This window comes from Schistocerca piceifrons, chromosome 3 (assembly GCF_021461385.2).
Source record: "Schistocerca piceifrons isolate TAMUIC-IGC-003096 chromosome 3, iqSchPice1.1, whole genome shotgun sequence".
Lineage (NCBI taxonomy): Eukaryota > Metazoa > Arthropoda > Insecta > Orthoptera > Acrididae > Schistocerca > Schistocerca piceifrons.
This window is the reverse complement of record NC_060140.1, coordinates 605,259,519-605,280,064: the sequence shown is the minus strand read 5'-3', so window position 1 is coordinate 605,280,064 and position 20,546 is coordinate 605,259,519. Positions and strand designations below refer to the sequence as shown.

At 40.0% G+C, this 20,546-nt stretch overlaps 1 protein-coding gene across 1 annotated transcript in view; it reads left to right on the top strand.

The window, feature by feature from the left end:
• The window catches only part of LOC124789335 (tumor protein p63-regulated gene 1-like protein), a 101,101-nt gene that overhangs the window by 21,812 nt on the left and 58,743 nt on the right, over nucleotides 1–20,546 (top strand). The window contains exon 4 of the mRNA XM_047256654.1: nucleotides 4,136–4,273. Within this exon, the coding sequence (XP_047112610.1) occupies nucleotides 4,136–4,273 (138 nt within the window). The remainder of the gene's footprint in view (nucleotides 1–4,135; nucleotides 4,274–20,546) is intronic.

Below are 20,546 nucleotides of genomic sequence, written 5' to 3'. Positions count from 1 at the left end.
TGATTGGGTAGGTTTGCATGCCCTTGTTGTGATAATGAGAGATGCCTCGCCAAGTGATTTACCATGCTTTTGTTCATTGGCAGGTCTCTGTAGACATTCTGCAAGTGCCTATGAATAGCTGTGATGCTCTGGAGTTCCACCAAAAGAAACTCATTGACAACTCTCTGCTTGGAACACCCCTCTATTACAGAAGCCATTTTGAAGCCTACGTATAGCACCGCTACTTATTGAAACTTCGTGAAACTATAGGGACTGAAGTAGGAATATTCCATGAAGGCCCACAGCAAATACCACATTTTTTTCAACAGAAGTTGAGAAAAAAAGTGTTTACTTATTGAATGTCTCTCATTGTTTGACTATGCACTGCATGGAACAAACAGTTTAAAGCACTTTAATTGAATAAATACTTATAATGTGGAGCTGTGTAAGGAGTAGTCCATAAACTAACTAAAAATGTATATCTTTCAGCTGAATATAATTAACAGATTTAATACATCATTACTTATTATGTGGTGTAACTCGTATGTCAAATGTTCACAGTACATTGACAAATAAATGTGTTATTTTTCAAAGCTAAACTTGGAGCCTTCTGTCTCATGTAACATTGTGTAGCTTTTAATGGCATGTTTATCATGTGGGTAATGTGTTTCCTGATGAATGAAGCATTAAAAAAGTTACTTAATATGCAAAATTAGGCTGTATATTTTAAAGCACTTGTTATCTCCTTGATAAAATGATTCCTTGAAAATCATAATGCTGATGGGAACCATAGTGCTAGTTTACACTGATATTGGTCTGTGCCATGAAAACAAATTAGTAAAACTTATGGCTCTCAAGAGTCAAGCAAAGGCAGTATGTTACTATTAACTGGGGGAGAAGAAATTGTAATACTGTTTTTGGATACTGAAAGACATAAGAGTAACAACTTGCTGGATTGTTGAGTCACTTATTTGTTGATATTTACCAGTAAATTTTCTTTGGTGTTGAAAGTCTATGGTTGTTTATAGCGCATGATGTGAAGGAGTGAAATGGAAAAGAGAGGTAGTGCAAAGACTGCAAGAAAGAGACTGCAGGGTGTGAGTTCAAGATGAGTGAAGTGGGAGGGTCATGAGACCTGAGACGGAGGTGGATGTGGGACAGGCTGGTAAACATTGAGGCAGGAGGACTATGGGATCAACAGATGTGCTGCAAGGACAGTTCTCATCTATACAATTCAGAGAAGCTGGCATTGTCAAGAATGGTCAAGATGGTAGAGGCTGTGAAGCAGCCATTGAAGATGAGTGTATTGCGCTCAGCAATATGTTCTGCCATTGGGTGATCGACTCTAGAGATGGGCAAACTGAAACACGTAACTGTTTCGATACAAATGAAACAGTACAATGTAATGTTTCGATATGCTGTTTTGAAACAGTGAAACAGTTTGTGTTTTGTAATCTAATAAACCTACACATTTTATCATCTTGAATGTCTACTATATAAGTATATCCATATAAACACAAATGAGGTGCGAGAGCGCTAATCATATCGCAGAAAGTATGAAACTATCACTTAGGCGTCTTGGCAGTTTCGTATTTCCTGCAGCAAATGCGCTGCTTTCGTGTCGTGTGACGTTCATACTTTTCAATTGGCTGAGGACAGCCATAGCTGAAGATAGAAGAACCACCACGAACGGAAATGGGGAGCAAACTGCAGAAACAACGGATATGCTACTGGGATTCCCATATTCCATTAGTATGGGTAATATAAACATCCTGCTAATTTCCATGCACACAAGGGGAATCATTGCGGATAATAGGCACAGTGACTATAGACTCACAAATAATGCCAAATAATTCGAATAAATAACAAAATCTAACAGAAAAAAACTTTGTCTTTCAAGGTGTTTCGAACCGTTACTATAAATTCACCATGCTTCCCAGCCCTTCCCATTCACCATTACACTATCAGTGATAATGTCAAACAGATTGCTTGCAATTATACGTACATCAAATTTATGTATATCAAATAACTGTCACTCTACGCCTTTTTTTTATTCAAAATGTTGTAGGCTTACTTGCATTTCTTATGACTACTGTACATGAACAGAGAAGCATATATTATAAAAAAAGTGTAATTTAACTGGATGATTTTCACATATTTATTATTTTGAATGTGAATAGTGTGTGTTATTTTATTGTTTGGTTAGTGTTTGTAAAGCAGATGTTACGCCATTTCGGAATAGGACAGTCAGCTAGAAATGAAGCTTTATTTTCGGATACCTTAAGCTTCATGCTATTGCTCGTCAAAAAGATTTCAACACTCTTGAAAGTGTTTCACGATGTGGTATGTTGTGTTTCAGTACCTGTGCCAAGCCCGAATCTCGTGCAACACAGAGTGGAATGAAACGTCACTGTTTCGATACAATTAGTCCGTTCCAAGCACAGGTGGACTGAAACAGCCTTATTTTGAAACAACGATACAGTTTCTGTGTCTGGCTCGCTCGAGATTGAATCTGGTCCGGTTATCCGAGACAGGGGTGGAATGAAACACCACTGTTTTCAAACAGTGAACCACAGCCGTTCTGAAACACTGAAACAGTTCCACGTATCGATACACTGTATCAAAACATAGAAACAGTGGCCAAGTCTAATCAACTCTTCTTTTGGCCACAGTTTGGATTTGACCATTCATTTGGGTAGACAGCTCGTTGGTGTTCATACCCCAATGCAATACTGCTCAGAAGTTGACAATAGAGCTGATATATGGCATGGCTGCTTTCACAGGCAGCTCTGTCTCTGGTACAGGGTAGGATAAGTCTGTGACAGGGCTGGGTATTAGGATTTGCTGGTGGTTGCATTGGACAGGTGTTGCACCTGTGTGTTCCAAAGAGGTATGACCTCTGGATAATGGTTGAGACCAGATATGGCATAAGGATGGACTAGGAAATTTCATGTATTGTGTGGGTGATAAGAATACCACTGTGGTAGTTGAGGGATGATTATGAGTAGGATGGTCGCCATTTCCATACAGGCAAGTTGTCGAAGCCCAGCAGAGGATATGGTTACAGTGCTCCAATTCAGGATGATGGTGATGCTCTTTTACAGGTATTCCTGAGAGTGTATGACACAGGAATCTGTTTATGCACTAGCTTTTGGGGTACAGTGTGTTCTGTGGACACCTTGGTAAAGCCTTCAGCATAATAGTTGAGGGATTGCTTGTCATTGTAGATGTGCCATCCACAAGTGGCCACACTATGTTAGATGTTTTAGTGTGGAAGGTAAGGCAGTCATCAAAATGCGTGTACAGTTGATGGTTAGTGGGCTTGATGTAAACTGGGGTTTTATGGTGCCATTGAAGAAGTGAAGGCCCAAGTCCAGGAAGGTGACACAGTGGGCTGAGGAGAAACAGGTGAGGCTGACGAGAGAGAAGGTGTTGAGACTGTAGTGCAAGGGATCTAAATCATGAAGGTGTCATTATTGAGCCTGAGTCAATGAAGTGATTTGGGATTTTGAGCAGCTAGGAACATTTGCTCTAGATGGTCCATAAACAGGTTGGCAGAATAGGGTTATATGTGGTTTCCCATGACATGTAGCCATGCAGGTGTTTGTGCTTATAAGTTTGTGAGTGTATGTGTATTTTGTAGCTCTGAAGAAGGATTTATCTGAAAGCTAGCAATCTTTTAGTCTTGTTTGTACCCTGGTTGACATCTTGAACCTTCAGCAGTTTGGGATTTGCTACCTCTTACTCCTTCTGTTATTTATGTTTTACCAAAGACTAATATTTCTTTTGTATGTTTTGTATAATGATTGTATTCTTGTTGTAAAAATTCAACGATAAGTTTGTCTGTAATTGGAGTCAGTATCCTACACGAGGATGGAAATGATGTAGCAGTTGTCTGCTAGGTAAACATTCATGTTAATACCAGAGGGTTATCTGAAATATTACTTTTTCACCTACATAAAATTTCATTCAGAAAGTTGACTGTTACAAAATAGGTTACTCCATCTTTTAGTGACTGTTGCTTTCTGTCTGCCTGTCAAATTTCTGGTGTGGCTGGATTGTACTTTGCCTTACTGTAACTGTGTGGCTAAAATGTATATGTTGTGTTATGTTTCTGGCTTACATTGTGTTTATAATACGTGGTGCATGTGTGTAGGAGGCTGAATGGTCTAGCAACGGGGGTTGTCACAGTCGTGAAGGGCTGTCTGCTGCGACCTCTGCAGGAACGCTGGTCACACACAGCATCTGCAGAGTTCTGTGCTAATCCATTTGACATCCGTAATTTTGAGCCCAGGTACCACTCTTCGTGCTTGGGCACTTGTTTTTCGTAGATAGTGTGATGACATTTGTTACTGCTAACTGCTTGCAATTACATAGAAAGCTTTAGACTCTTATTTTGCATGGAAAAAAAGAAAATCAAGCTCTAAGATTTATGTAAGTGCTGTAGTCTGTAGTTGGTGTGCAGCTGCATTAGCTGTTTTATGATTCTGAAAATTTTAGGATGTCAGCAATAAGCAAATATGAGGATCGGCATTCATTCACTTGCAGTTGATTGATGCGTGGCCTGTGAGGGACATGTAATAGTGCAGAGAATTTCACTAGTGTTTGAGCTACTGACCTTTCTTCAGTTTAAGTGAACTCTCCCACACAAACATCCACAGACATACCAAACTCAACCACCCATTTATATCTGCTGTTACACCTGTATGTTGCAAGCCACTCCAAGTGTTTGATAAAGGATACTTGTAGTATCATTATCTTTTGTCCACTTCCCTCTTCCATTTGTGAATGACAAGAGGGAAGAATGGTTCAATAAAATCTTCTCAGTGTTCAGCGACTGATTTTAAGTCCTGATGATAGTGGTGACAGTTATCGAAAACTCAAGTGTTAGCTTTTGATAGCTCAAATGTTTTATTTGAAATGACATGGCTTGTAAACCAAGAAGATTTTATTGAACCATGCCACTACGAAAGACTCTGAGGACAGGAAGAATGGTTGTTGGTAAATCTGAGTTTTAACTCAATTTCTTACATGTACTTGTTGGGGTCATTTTGCAAGATGTATGTCAGAGGAAGTAATATGCTGCCCAACTGTTCTTGAAATGTTCTGTCTTGGACTTTAAATTCTCTCACACAACCCCTATATTGTAGTTTTTGACACCCAGAGTTTGTTGACTACCGTATTTACTCGAATCTAAGCCGCACTTTTTTTCTGGTTTTTGTAATCCAAAAAACCGCCTGCGGCTTAGAATTGAGTGCAAAGTAAGCGGAAGTTCTGAAAAATGTTGGTAGGTGCCGCCACAACTAACTTCTGTCGTCAAATATATGTAGCGCTACGCAGGCATGCTTCACAGGCACAAAGACAAATACTGGCACCAAAACCTCGGCGTCAGTAAATAAATAAAAAAAAGGTGGAAGACGAGCTTTTTTTTCTCTGCCCCGAGTTTCGACCACTGCATTTTCATACAATATCCGACGAAGTAAATACAAATTCCGTATTGTTCCTCTTCGAACGTAGCAGCATTTCAATGTACTACGAAAATCCGACTGGCAAGACTGTTTGGGATATTTGTCAATATGGCCAACTCTGCTTTCTGAATTTTTTCCTAACTGCGAGAAGAAATGGTTGCTAATAGGAACTTTTATGAATTGTGAATCACATGCAGTATTCTCTTCACCATAAGAATAATACGAATATAAACATTTTGCCATGTATTCTTTCGTGTTTGCTGCTATCTCATTTAAATCCTGCCCGCCTAATAAACTACGAAACTAGAGTGAGACAACAGCAGACGTGGAAGAATATACATACCATGTCATGTTTATATTCATATTATTCTTATGCCTAATAGTGATACAGTCAGAAATGAAGCACGGCAATTGACTAGATTTTTAAATCTAAGATGACTCTAATTTCTGTGCATAATGTAATGTACTAAAGAGGCGTCTGCAAAGATTTTAAAACGGAAAAAATTTTCGCTAAATTCTCCGTCAAGAACATCTTCTATCATACGCAGTCTATTATTTGGTTCTTGTTGATCATTATCAAAGAAAGCAGCAGTGTAAGTAGCAACGAATAGCAGTCTCTTGCCATTGTTTCGCTAATGAGACGATTTGGAAGGGCACCTGTATAAACACGGACGGAGCACCTGACGCATAACAACGGCTGCCTGGTAAAGCTTAACTGCTAAGCTTACGACTCAAACCAAACTACTACAGCCGTATCGTCGTTCATTCAACCTAAATTGTGTCTCATATTACAATGGACCAACTTTGTTTCGATTTGGAAGTGCGGCCTAAAACTTTTCTTTCCCCTTGAATTTCGAGTCTCAGATTTCAGGTGCGGCTTAGATTCAGGAAAATTTTTTTTCCTCGATTTCGAGTCTCATTTTTCAGGTGCGGCTTAGATTTGAGTGCGGCTTAAATTCGAGTAAATACGGTATCTCTGCAAGGCTTTCGCGCTGTCCAAAATATGCTGCTCATCTTTATCTCTTCTATATACAACCTGCTAAGAGTTCCAGACTGATTAGCAATATTCAAGAATCAGTTGACCAAATGTCTTAGAAGACTCTTATTTCATAGATAAATTACATTTCCTTAAGAGTCTTAAAATGTTTCTCAGCTGTGGATCTGCTTTTCCTACTTTTTGTTTTACGTGGTCACTCCATGTTTAGGTCACTCTCGATTGTTACTCTGAGGTAATTTACAGCAGCTACAGTTTTCAGTGATTTCTTGTCACTAATGTAATCGTATGGTTGATGATCTTTTTTTTTTCATCCGTTTATGCACAGTATGTTACATTTATTTACATTCAGGGTCGACTGACAGTCCCTGTACCAGTTATTGATCCTCCGCAGGTCGTCTTGCAATTTACCACAATCTTTGAGATAGCCTCATGGAACTTCTGAGATTATCCACTAGATCATTATGCACAGTCCAGTCACATTAATGTAGCACCTGCCTGTATTCAACATCACTGTGCTATAACTACTCACAGACAGCAGGTGGCAGCACTACCAATGGAGGAGGGATGCAGGAAACAGCGCAGTTGTTGTTGTAATGTGGAAACAGAAAAATTTATCCGACATCGATAAGAGCAAGATTATTGGCTTTCAGGCCAAGTTAGGAAGCATTTCCAAAATGGCTAAGTTTGTAAACTGTTTACATGCCGCCATGGTTATTGTGGACAGCAACATGGCACTATCCAATCCCAGCACTGGGGTAACTGTGGTGCGCCAACAGGCATAGATGATGGGTGAACAATGGCTGTGGAGTTGTGTACAAACAAATAGACATGCAACTGTTGAGCAACTGATCGCCCAGGGGCTACCAACAGTGTTTCCTCTATGACCATTCAGCAGACATTGCTGTGTGTGGGCCTCCACAGCAGGTGCCTGGTTCATGCACCCACACTGACTGCTGTTCATCGGCAATGAAGGCTGGAATCTGCATGCCAATACCAGAATTTGATGTCCAGCGGGCTGAGTGGTGATGGGTGGCCTTTTCAGATGAATCACATCTTCTGCTCCATCTGACAGATGGCTGTTAGTATATACAGTTGTCAGAAGGGGCCAGGCTGGAGGAGGGAGCCTTATGGCCCGGGGAATGATTTTGTGGCTCATTCTGGAAGGCAAAGTAGATCAACACAAGTATGCTCCTATCCTCGGAAATCACATCCATCGTGAAATGCAATTTGTTTTTTATTTGGCACGATGGCACCTGCCAGCAGGTTTGTGGAGTGTGTCGGGCAGCTTGCAGAGTACATGCATGGTTTAAAGAGCACAAGGATGAGTTTACCACATTCCCCAGATTTACATCAAATAAGACTCTGTGCAGCCACCTCAGTCGGGCTGTTCATCAACTGAGCAACCTAGTGCAGCCTGCCACAGCACTGGAGTCAGCATGGCTCAAAATTCCTAATGGTACTTTCCAGAACCTCTTTTACTCTCTTCCTGCATGTCAGCAGGGCAAAAAAATGGTTATTCAGGCTTTTGACAGGTGGTCACATTAATCTGATTGGAATGCATATACAAGTTGATTAAAAAAAAACATAGGAACTGGGGGTTGCAAAGGCCTTCCGCACTATGAGGCGAGTAAATGGTGTTGCAGTTATTTAATCGCATGCTTCAAACGGACGCCTACTGCAGGAGATGCTCAAAGTTTGTCTAGATGCATTGAGACACGCCTGACATTGACGCTGCATTGAACGGTGCACCCTCTGAATGATAACTGGTCTATCTCAAAGACATTTTGCTGCCACAACAATTCTGCCCACTAGGTCCATTGGCATTGTAACAAGTGTTCAATACATAGGGCACTTCAGACTCCCCCAAAGCAAAAAAACAATTGGGGACAGATCGGGTGATTCTGGTGGCCATGTGACTGACATACCGTGACAAATCCAGTGTCCGGGAAAGGTTGCCTGCAGATGTGCCCTCACTTGTCTGCTGAAAATCCGGGGCTCTGTCGTACTGAAATCAAATGTGGATACAAATAAGTATGGTACATCATTCAGCATGTCCAGAAGAACTTCTCGGAGGACTATGAGACACTTGCAACTATCAAGTCAATGCAGGAGAAAGTACGGCCCAGTCAAATGGTCTCCAAAGGTGCCAGCCCACACGTTAGGGATAAATTTTGCATTGTGAGGCGTGCCTGCATGTAGCATGAGGGTTCATACCTGCCCGTGTATACAGGTTTTGAACAGTCATCACACCCTCGAGTGGGAACGCAGCCTCATCAGTGAAGAGGACACATACTGTGAAACTTCGGCCTGCACCCTTTCGGGAACACTTTCTTCCACTGCAACTGTCCAGGTTGTTCATTGGCAACCAGCATCTGGCTTGTGCACATGGAATGAGCCGGCCTCACATAATCGGCAATGCAGCACCTTTGTGTCGGGATATTTTGCATGATACAGTCATACGGCTTCTCGTAGATACCAGTTGGTCACACCATAAATCAAATGCAGCTTAGCCATTTTGTGGTACATGTAGCTAATCATGTTACTCCCAAAAATTCCACGGCGTGAATGGCGACAGTCTCCTTGTGCTCCACCTTTGTTGGTATAGCAATACCTTCTCATGACTGTAGCACATTTTCATGGCATTTGTGGCCACCAGTTCCTATTTGATTACAGATTCTTGGTGTAGGTCCGATGTGCCCTGACAGTTCGCAAACTTTTTTTTCAATCACCCTGTATATGCTAAACAGTAATGGTCCTATCATACTTCCTTGAGTAAAGTAAAAGTAAGGTATAGATCTGTGTTCTGGCCCTAGATTGGCCGATCAAACCCGATTGACTGCCATGTAATCCTCTGCCAGTAGCATCATTGGATGCAGTATGGAGGGACATGTAGTCAGCACACTGCTTTCCCAGTCATATTCGGGTTCCTTGACCTTTGAACCTCTACTGATCAGTCGAGTAGCTCCTCGGATGGTCTTGGGAGACTGACTGGATCCCGTACCAGTCCTTCCACCAGCAAAAAATCCCTGGCAGTACAGGGAATTGAACCCGGTCCACCTGCTTGGCAGTCAGCTCCTCTGACCCCTCAGCTACAGAGGCGGACATACAAAACTGTATTTCAGGTTCATGAAAGCTTCTCATGTTGCTCTCATTATGCTCTTTTTCACTTCATTCATGTTTTGTTTGTCACCTAGACTTTGAGTTTGCTTAAATCTGTGATGGTGCTCTCTTTGTTTTTGTAATAACTCCCTATTGCAGCCATTGGACCACTGCAGTGACACTTATTTATTAGATGTCTGTAATAGTCTGCAAACCATATATTTTCAGTTGCTGTTGCTGATGATAGTTTTATAGATTCTGTTAGCCATGACAACTGTAACACTAGAAATGAGAGCAAATAATGAAATTTTATTTATTGTGAATAAACTGTATGGTAGAAAGAATATATTATTACATTTGTAGGTAAAACATTTTTTCCTAAAAAAGAAAATAGCCAGAGGTATGGCCCTAGCATGCACAGCTCAAAATGAAAATATCAAAGAAATGACTACAAACCATTAGAAAACTTTTGTTTGATGTTATGCTGTGAAATCTTTAAAAAATGAAAAGGAAGTATAAGGGTTGCCCAGAAAGTAAAGCTCTGCATATTTTTTCTCAGCCAAAACCAATGCTACAAATGTGAAATGTTACATATGTATTATTTGAAGTCTCTTGAATGAGCACACCAAGTTTCCGTCACTTCTGACAGGTAGCGTAGCTACAGGACAGTTTCAAAATGGTGTCTATAGGTGATGGACGGTACAAGCGACATGCTATCATTGAATTTCTCACTGCAGAGAGAGAGAAACTGTGGGGGACATTCACAAATGCTTGTGCTAAGTCTATGGAGCATCTGCTGTTGACGAAGTACAGTTAGTTGTTGGTCATGGAGGGTGAGGTCATCAGAAGTGCGGTTCGGCGGAGCTCCACGATTTGCAGTGGTCAGGGGGACTATCCACGACTGTCACACCTGACATGTTGCAGCAAGCTGCTGATGTAATTTGCGAGGACAGAAGCATTACGACTTGGCAGTTGGCACTGCATCTGTTAATCAGCAAAGGAAGTGTGGAAGCAGTTATCTGTACTCTTGGATATTAAAATGTTAGTGCAAGATGAGTCCCCTGGTGTTTAACAGTGGATCACAAATTGCACAGAAAAAACATTTGTCTTGATTTGTTGCAACATTTTGAAGCAGAGGAGGAGGCCTTCTTGTCTCAGATTGTGACAAGTGATGAAACTTGGGTTCACCATTTTTGAGCCTGAAACAAAATGACAGTTGATGGGATTGTGCCATTCTCAATCCCCACAGAAGAAAAATTCAAAACAACTGCTTCTGCCGATAAGGTCATGATCACCGTGTTCCGGGACTGTGAAGGTGTGATTCTCATTGATGTGATGCCAAGAGGCGGTACCAGTAATTCAGAAGCATATGTCAACAAAACTAAAGACGCACTTCCAGCGACTTTGGCGAGATTTTTTGCTGCAACATGATAGCTCTCTGCAAGTCTGAGAACTACTGAACACATTGCAAAACAGGGTTGGACAGTGTTATCCCATCCACCCTACAGCCCTGACCTAACCCCCTTGGACCTCCACTTCTTTGGGCCATTAAAGGATGCCATCCATGGAAGACATTTTGAGGACAATGAGGAGGTGATTCACAGAGTGAAGCAATGGCTCCACCACCAGGACAAGGGTTGGTACCAACAGGGCATACACACCCTTGTTTGCACTGGAGGAAGGCCATAGTACAGAATGGAGATTACGTGGAAAAATAGGGTGTGTAGATAAAACATCATTCTTTCGTGTGTGTAATTCTCATTATGTTCAATAAAGAATTTTTGAAGAAAAAAAATGTGGTGCATTACTTTCTGGGCAACCCTCATACTTTAGCAGAGGCAAAAGTGAAAAGAGCAAACATTACCTTCACTACACATACAGTGACAGGCATGGCAGTGCAGCTGTGGTGTGTACCGTGTTGTGGCATGTAGAATGTCTGTCTGTATGAATCGTTTTATTGTGTTAATGCATTGTAAAGACATGCACACATTGTGTAATGTATCGTACGAGTGTGATGAAGCTTGTTTGTGTACAATAAATCTTTGAATGTAGGCCTAGTTTAATACTGTTTGCGCAGTATTTTAATGGAACTATCAAAATATACACTGAAAACAATTTGCAAGGATCTTGATGTATTAAAATGCATGTTGTTAGCTTACCTCTGAAACTTCCTTTAAATTGAAGCAGCATGCACATATGTAATAGCTGTTCTCTCTGGTGGTAAGGTTCTATTAATTGTTCATCTGTTTTATCAGAAAATACATCTCACCTACACGCACAAACTACAACCACACGGTATTAAACTGCCTTTGGTTGGTAGAGCTATAAGTTCCAGCTAGTAAGCTCTAAGGGCTATCTTTTTATTAAATACCAAATATAGTTCCTTAGTAAAATATCCAGCTATCGTGGATTACGTTCCAGCACGAACAACTGTATGTACCATCTCATGATATTTGAAACTTCTCTCGATAAATATTTGCTTTCTTGAGGTATTGATAAAACATCGCCTTTGCCACAGATTCTATGAGGACATACAAGATCGATGATTTACATAAAATTTCTTGAAATTAAGAAAATTACCTGTCCACTCCGAAGGAGTATTATTAGTATTTTTTCTTAACAAGTCTGAGTTGAATATTATTAATCAGTTCAGAAATATAGTGAAATAACATTATCGGTCTTAAGATGGGCAACAACAATATGAATAACATCTGTGCTTCTGGCACTTTATTTAAAGTATTCACAGACACTTCTTAAAGCATAGGCTGGTGGGGTTACCAAATATTTCAATAAGAGAGTACAAAATTAGATAAATTTCATCTGTTGTTTGAAGTTACCAAATTACACTTACAGCAATCACGTCTGTCCTCCAGCAAGCTCAAGATACATCATCAGCAATCAAAGAAGAAGTGAGAACAAAACAAATCATCAGAGCATTTGTTATTACATTGACAATGATCATAGATATTAGTTTCCCATATGACTGTTCTTTGTAGATCATGACATATTTAATTAATGTTTTTCATAATATTTTTGTGAAGAAAGTTTGTCATTATCAGTTCTTGATGCTTTATAACTCATAACAAAATTTTTCATGATAAATAAAGATCACTTTGATGAAAGTTTATGGGACAAGTGTCTGCTCCAGGAGGCAAGCAGTACACAGCGATAGACCAGCCTTACAAAATTGCAGATATGCAGCTTTATTTGAATACAGTGCACTGAAAGACAATGATACCTATCGCCTGAGGATGACACAGTGGTCAGTCACCACCATTAGGCTTTCCAGGGCCTGTTCGGATGGAGTTTAGAGTTTAGTTTTTTAATAGTGAAACTGACCAGCAGAGTTGAAGACGTCCGGCATGTAAACAGGTAAGCATTGGACAAGGGATGTCGTGAAATGTTGTGGCGTAAACTAACACAAGTGTGCATGAGTAATTTGGCATTAAAATTATGATTAAAAGGATATCATAGGAATTAAAAATAGGGCTACTGGACAAAGCATTCTAAAGATTGCTGTTGGTCAGCTATGGAAATGTTGTTCTAATATTTATATGGCATATCCCATTATGTTTGTTTATTATTTTAATATATTTGATCATTATAATTGGGAGAGACAGTCCTGACAAAACTCTATCATCTGGTGAGCAAGATGTATGAGACCGGCGAAATGCCGTCAGACTTCAGGGAGAATATGATAATTCCAATCCCAAAGAAAGCAGGTGTTGACAGATGTGAAAATTACAGAACTATCAGTTTAATAAGTCACGGCTGCAAAATACTTACGCGAATTCTTTACAGATGAATGTAAAAACTGGTAGAAGCAGACCTAGGGGAAAATCAGTTTGGATTCCGTCGAAATATTATAACACGTGAGACAATACTGACCCTACGACTTATCTTAGAAGGTAGATTAAGGAAAGGCAAACCTACGTTTCTAGCATTTGTCGACTTAGAGAAAGCTTTTGACAATGTTGACTGGAATACTCTCTTTCAAATTCTGAAGGTGGCAGGGGTAAAACACAGGGAGCGAAAGGCTATTTACAATTTGAACAGAAACCAGATGGCAGTTATAAGAGTCGAGGGACATGAAAGGGAAGCAGTGGTTGGGAAGGGAGTGAGACAGGGTTGTAGCCTCTCCCCGACGTTATTCAATCCGTATATTGAGCAAGCAGTAAAGGAAACAAAAGAAAAATTCGGAGTAGGTATTAAAATCCATGGAGAAGAAATAAAAACATTGAGGTTTGCCGATGACATTGTAATTCCGTCAGATACAGCAAAGGACTTTGAAGAGCAGTTCAATGGAATGGATAGTGTCTTGAAAGGAGGATATAAGATGAGCATCAACAAAAGCAAAACGAGGATAATGGAATGTAGTCGAATTAAGTCGGGTGATGCTGAGGGAATTAGATTAGGAAATGAGACACTTAAAGTAGTAAAGGAATTTTGCTGTTTGGGGAGCAAAATAACTGATGATGGTCGAAGTAGAGAAGATATAAAATGTAGACTGGCAATGGCAAGGAAAGCATTTCTGAAAAAGAGAAATTTGTTAACATCGAGTATAGATTTAAGTGTCAGGAAGTTTTTGCTGAAAGTATTTGTATGGAGTGTAGCCATGTATGGAAGTGAAACATGGACGATAAATAGTTTAGACAAGAAGAGAATAGAAGCTTTCGAAATGTGGTGCTACAGAAGAATGCTGAAGATTAGGTGGATAAATCACATAAGTAATGAGGAAGTATTGAATAGGATTGGGGAGAAGAGAAGTTTGTGGCACAACATGACTAGAAGAAGGGATCGGTTGGTAGGACATGTTCTGAGGCATCAAGGGATCACCAATTTAGTATTGGAGGGCAGCGTGGAGGGTAAAAATTGTAGAGGGAGACCAAGAGATGAATACACTAAGCAGATTCAGATGGATGTAGGTTGCAGTAGGTACTGGGAGATGAGGAAGCTTGCACAGGATAGAGTAGCATGGAGAGCTACATCAAACCAGTCTCTGGACTGAAGACCACAACAACAACAATGTTTTGTTCAGTAGCCTAATTTTTAACAACTGTTATGTGATTTTAATTAAAAATTTTATTTGAAATTGCTCATGCACACCATCTGTGTGGAAATGAAACTTTACGTCTGTAAGGGTAGTCGTTTTACTGCACTGCTTTGCCTGCCGTTATGCACATATCGAAGGGAATGTTTGCACTTTTCAATTTTGCCTCTGCTACAGTACTTGTTTCATTTTTTAAAGATCTTATTACTTCATATTTACTGTATAGGGACATGCACTGTGTTGCATGATCTTGATGTTTGCTTATTTCATAGCATAACATCAAATGGAAGTTTTCTTTCTAGTGGTTTGTAGATGCTTCATTGACATTTTTATTTCAAGCTGTGTATGATAGGAACAAGCTGTTTATATTTTACTGTCTTCTTTGTTGTAGAAAATCTAATGATATCTTAAAAAGGTGAAATGCACCATTAAACAATAATTTTTGCAATTAAGACTGTTTTTCTTCAAAACATTTGTAGGCAATTTGAGGTATATAGGGTGTAACTCCATAGATAGAGCTGCCACCTCTGCCAGCAGCAGTGGCTTTAACCCAACTGGACACAGAATCAAACTGAGCTAATATACGATTTCATCATTCTATGCTGTGTCCACTGTGGTAGCGTTCTTCAATCATAGTGCCAGGCGAATTTTGGCATGCCTATCTCTCAGCAACCCATGATCTGATGTTTTTAATGGATGAGAAATCTGGAGAATGGCTTGCCAGGACAGCATAGGCAATTTAGGATCTTGTGTTTCTTGTGCAAAGATAACGTCATGAAAACCCCGAAGATAGGGCACAGCCACTGGCCTTAATATATCTGCTTCTTAAATTACCAGCTGAGTGAACTGAAGGTGATTATGGCATGTATCCAATGGCATCCCACACCATCACACCAGGTTCTGGACCTCTGTGGCAACAACAGATGCAGTCTGGTGGGATTTGTTCTCCTGGGAACCTAAACAAGTGGAGACATCCATCATGATGCTGTGAGCAGAACAATGATTTGTCTGAAAAGAGAACAGGATGCCACTCTTGTGCCCAGTGTTGTCATGGTTGTACCTCTGTCAGTAAGCGCCCCTTTGCCGCAACAATAGTCACTATGCTGATAGTTCGTAGTGCTCTAGATGCCATCGCACTGCCCCTGTGGATACTTGTCAAGCTGCAAACAAGTGCATTTCGTGAGTCAAGGTATGTGACTTGGCTGTATGACCGTGCATGGTCACAAAAGGTTGTTAAGATTCTGCGTGGTGTTGAGTATGGTGCTTCTAAAACCATTGAGTCCACTTCACATGACAGTGATGGGATCCCGATAAAAGCAAGCAGCAATATCGCAAATGGATAAATGACAGTGCAAGTATCCTGCCACTGTTGATAGATGTAGCTCCTCCTTACATAGGACATAACATGATCTTCTCACAAATAATCAACATTCAAATGCAATTTCTGAATGTCAGACTCATTGTGTAATCTTATATACAAAATGTAGATGATGTTACATATCCCTGCTGTGTCCACTTGTACTGATATGCTAATCATTTACATATCCAAGCATGTTGTACACTCCTCAACATTTGTTGCATGCTCTTTTCAAGGTGTTACGATTATAATGGCCATTGGTTTGCATTAATGAATGTAGTAAACTTCTTTAATGAATGTAATAAACTTCAACATTGGATATGATAGTGAAATAGGCTTTAGTTTTTTTTTTCCTTATGCCGTGCATTGTGTGTATAGTCTTTATTACAAACTGAGCTTGCTTAGGTGAATGTGGATTACTGTTTTATTGTTTCTAGCAATTCCAAATAGTGATGGTAGTTTCGCTGCTTTTTCAAAATTTGATTCATTCAATTCATAGTGCATGCTCTGTAATTTATGTACTTTCACTGTTGAAAAAGAACTTTTAATTTATTAGTTTGAAGTAACAAAAATTTGTAGTATAGGAATTTTCATTGAACTGTTGATAGAAACAGGGAGAAAAAGTGTGGTTGTTGTTGTATTTACACTCCAAATTTCTCTGCTGGTTGAGAAATCAACAAATTTTTCTGATCTCTTCAGCACTTCCTCTCTTTCTTCCCTTGTCAGAAGAAAACCTTAACTATTGAAAAATAGGTTTTTGGCCTTCCTGTTTTGATTTGTGTCTCTTTAGCCCTTCTAGAGCTGTCCTTGTTTTTGTTGTTGGTAAGTAGACGGTTTTTTTTTTTTTTTTTTTTTTTTTTTTTTTTTTTTTTTACCTCCTGTGACCTTTACATTAGTTTTGTATATTTATGTTCTTAAATAAGTGAATTGCATTCAGAAAATACAATAAGGAATGCACCAGTTCATAAATTTGATTATGCACAATAATGTTTTCACATTTTTCTTTGACTGTAAGGATGCAAAATTGACAACTGATTGAAATGCAGATGTACTTTTCAGGCTGTTACTACTATTATTTCTGATACCTACATACCTCTGTTCTATACTTGTACTCTCTAGGCCTTCCTTAGTAATGCAGGAAGGTTAGCACACAAGTGGTGTGGTCAAGATTGGCTGACTGTAAGTTTGGATATTGTAACTGCCCATATTTGGGGGCTCATGAATACAATTAGTTTTCTCTTACTGTACAATGTGTGCTTGTTTTAGGGCATATTGTAGGACATTGTGGCACATCCAAAAATCCTCCTCAATATATTTCTTTCATGTGATCCCAGTTTGTTTCCTCCCTGCTTTGTAATTGTCCATGTTGCTGAGCCATAAGTAATCACTGGGCATATCAGCATTTTGTAAAGCCGGCACTTAGTCCCTTGTTATAGAAGCTTGGATTTAAAATGTTGCAACATTCCAAAGTAGCATCAATTAGAAGCACTTATGCCAGCCGTAATTTCAGCAAAGTTGGTGCCATTTGCTTCTATCTTGAGCCCAGATAGGTGGAACATTCCACTTGCTCAAATGTCATTCCATCAAGGGTTATCATGCGCTGTAAGGGTGGGTTAGTGCCATTATACATAAACTTCATCTTTCCTTCATAAATTCTCACACCCATCTTCTCTGCATTCAGTTTTAGAGCTGAAAATACATTTTGTAGATCTGTAAGTGTTCTGCTTATTAAATCCGAGTCATTTGCATATCCCAGAAATTGTACAGACTTATATCAGATAGTACCTCTTGTCTCACTACCCGATTCACGTACTCTTTTTCAAGTGCCAGGCTGAAATGTAGAGGCAGGAAAGCCCATCTCCTTGCCTTAGACCAGTTCGGGTGGGAAACTGAGGTGATAGCCTGGACTGCACTTGTATGGTACACTGAGGGTACTTTAGGGTGACATCTATTAAATGCACCAATTTTCCAGGCACTCAAAATTCCTGTATTGCCTCATAATGTTTGGCCCAATTTATTGTGTCACATGCATGTTTAAAGTCAGTGAAAAGATGATGCACACCAACATTGAATTCATTGGTCTTTTCTACTATTTGTTGGAAAGTAAATATCTAGTTTACAGTTGACTTTTTTGGTCTGATCGTTCATTGATAGCTTCCAATAATGTCTTCCGCTATAGGTGAAAGGCTGCTAAACAGGATATTTGATAGCACTGTATGTATAATAGCGTTATGGCTCTGTTGTTGCTGCATTCAAATAGATATCCTTTCTAATGCACCAGACACACTATCCCTACATTCCATTCTTCTGGTAACTCTTCCTTTTGCCAGATGAGGCACACAATCTTGTAGATCCTACGTTTTAGCTCAACTCCTCTGGCTTTCAATAGGTCATATGTTATATTGTCAGTCCCTGGTGCTTTATTGTTCTTCAGTCGGGCAATTGCTTTGTTCACTTCTACGGCATCATCTTCTCTTGAGGGACTGGGATATCTTCAGTAGGGGACTCTGAAGCATCCAACAGTCCACTGAAATACTCTACCCAATGCTCCAACACCTCTTGATCATTAGTTAGTAGTGTCCCATTTTTACTTTTACACAAGTTGGTGCACTGCTTGAAAGCTCTTCTTTCACTATTAATGTTCTGATAAAATTTTCTAACATCATTTGTTTTTCCAATTGTCTCCAGTTCTTCAATCTGCTTTCTTTCCCATTCCATTTTTTTTTCTCCAATGCAGTTTCTTCTCTTCTTTCCTTTTATCTTGATAATTTCTTACTGCTAGATGAGTATATATATGATTTCTCAAGCATTTTCCTCTACACCAAATTTTTCTCCTGACTTATACTCTTACATTCTTCATCAAACCAGGAATTCCTCTGTTGTTTTCCTTCTTTCCCTAGTACTTCTGCTGCTGGCTTAATGACTGCGCCCCTACAAGCATTCCATTCCTGATCCAGATTTTCACTTACACTAGAAGTTTATAATGCAAGATTCTCAGCAACCTTCTCAAAGTATGTTTTAGAGATGTCTTCATTTTTTAGCTTCAATGCCATACACTTACTTTGAGGTGTTCCTTTGACTTTTCTTGTATTGGATATTCGAGCTCGTAGGTTTGCAATTACAATGTAGTGGTTTGAATCTACATTAACTTCTCTGATGTATGTACATCTAGTAAGTTTGAGGAATACCTCCCATCAATAATTACATGATCAGTTTGGTTGAAGGTACACTGATCAGGGCTAAACCATGTTGTTTTATGAATTATTTTGTGTGGGAAACATAGTGGGACCAACAGCCATGTTATGTGACAGTGCGAACTGAATGACTCAGTAGCCACTGTCATTTGTATATTCATGGAGGCTGTGCTTTCATTTTGCTGGGAGATAATGGTCTTCTTTACAGATCTGTGCATTGAGGTCTCCAATAATTGTTTTAGTGTCATACGCAAGGCATCTGTCATAAATTCTCTTGAGGTTCTCAAAGAAGGTGTCTTTATCTTGGTCATCTTATACTTCTGTGTGTGTTTGTACATTGATCAATGAGTAGTTTGAGAATCGAGCCTTCAATCTCATATGTGAAATTCTAGGTGTTATTCCAGTGAATCCACTCACTAGGTGCTGTACCAAATTCATGGTGGCTCCCTGGACCATGGTAGAAAATTATCCAGCTTCCCATATCAAGCACTCTGTCCAGTCCATAACAGTTCTTGTAGGGCAATTACGCCTGCCTTGGTTTTATCGAATTGATCTTGCGGCGACCTCAGGGCTCGCACCCTATATAGTGATTGTATGTTCCAGGTTCCAATAAACACATTTTTATTTTTTATTTTTTTTCATTTGCCTTTAACAGTGCCATGTCATCTTCTGTAAAACTGTCCGGCTTCTTTACTTTGAGGTTCCTGAACAAGAATTTTTTTACAGAGAGGGGTTGTTAGCCGCTTGCCCAACCCCCAACTAAGAGGACCAGGATTTGTAGGAGGTTTACTCCTTTAGGGAAGTTGGCTTCATTACACCTATAGATCTCTCCCTGCCCTATGTTGTGGGACACACTTTGTCTGGCTCCTTTGTCAAGACCACTCCAGCTTGGGTAACCCTGTCAGTAGTTACGCTACCGCCGACCCAGCTCTTGACTTCATCGGAGCACGCAACCCCCCCCCCCCCCCCCCCCCCCCCCCGGGCATTGAAGGTGCCTTTGATAAGGTGGTGTCCCCTGGGAGGGGACAAGCTCAACTATTATGCTAAAATCTTATCTCAGGCAGCCCACATTGCACAACCTTTCAATCAGTTGCATAAAAAGTGGGTCTCCTATACCTTGACCCCTGCATGCGACCTTTTGTCAAATTGAAAACTGTGTTGACATCCACACCCTGCCTCACTTCCTTTTCTTCCAGCTGCCCATTTCTTGTGGCCACTGATGCGACCACCTATGGTATAGGAGCAGTCATGGCACAAAGGAATAGGGATGGTTCTGAACAGCCTATTGGATATGCATCCAAGGCCCTGACCCCAACACGGTACAACTATTCACAGATCAAAAAGGAGGCCTTGGCAATAGTGTTTGCAGTGAAGAAATTTCATGTCTACCTTTTTGGGATAC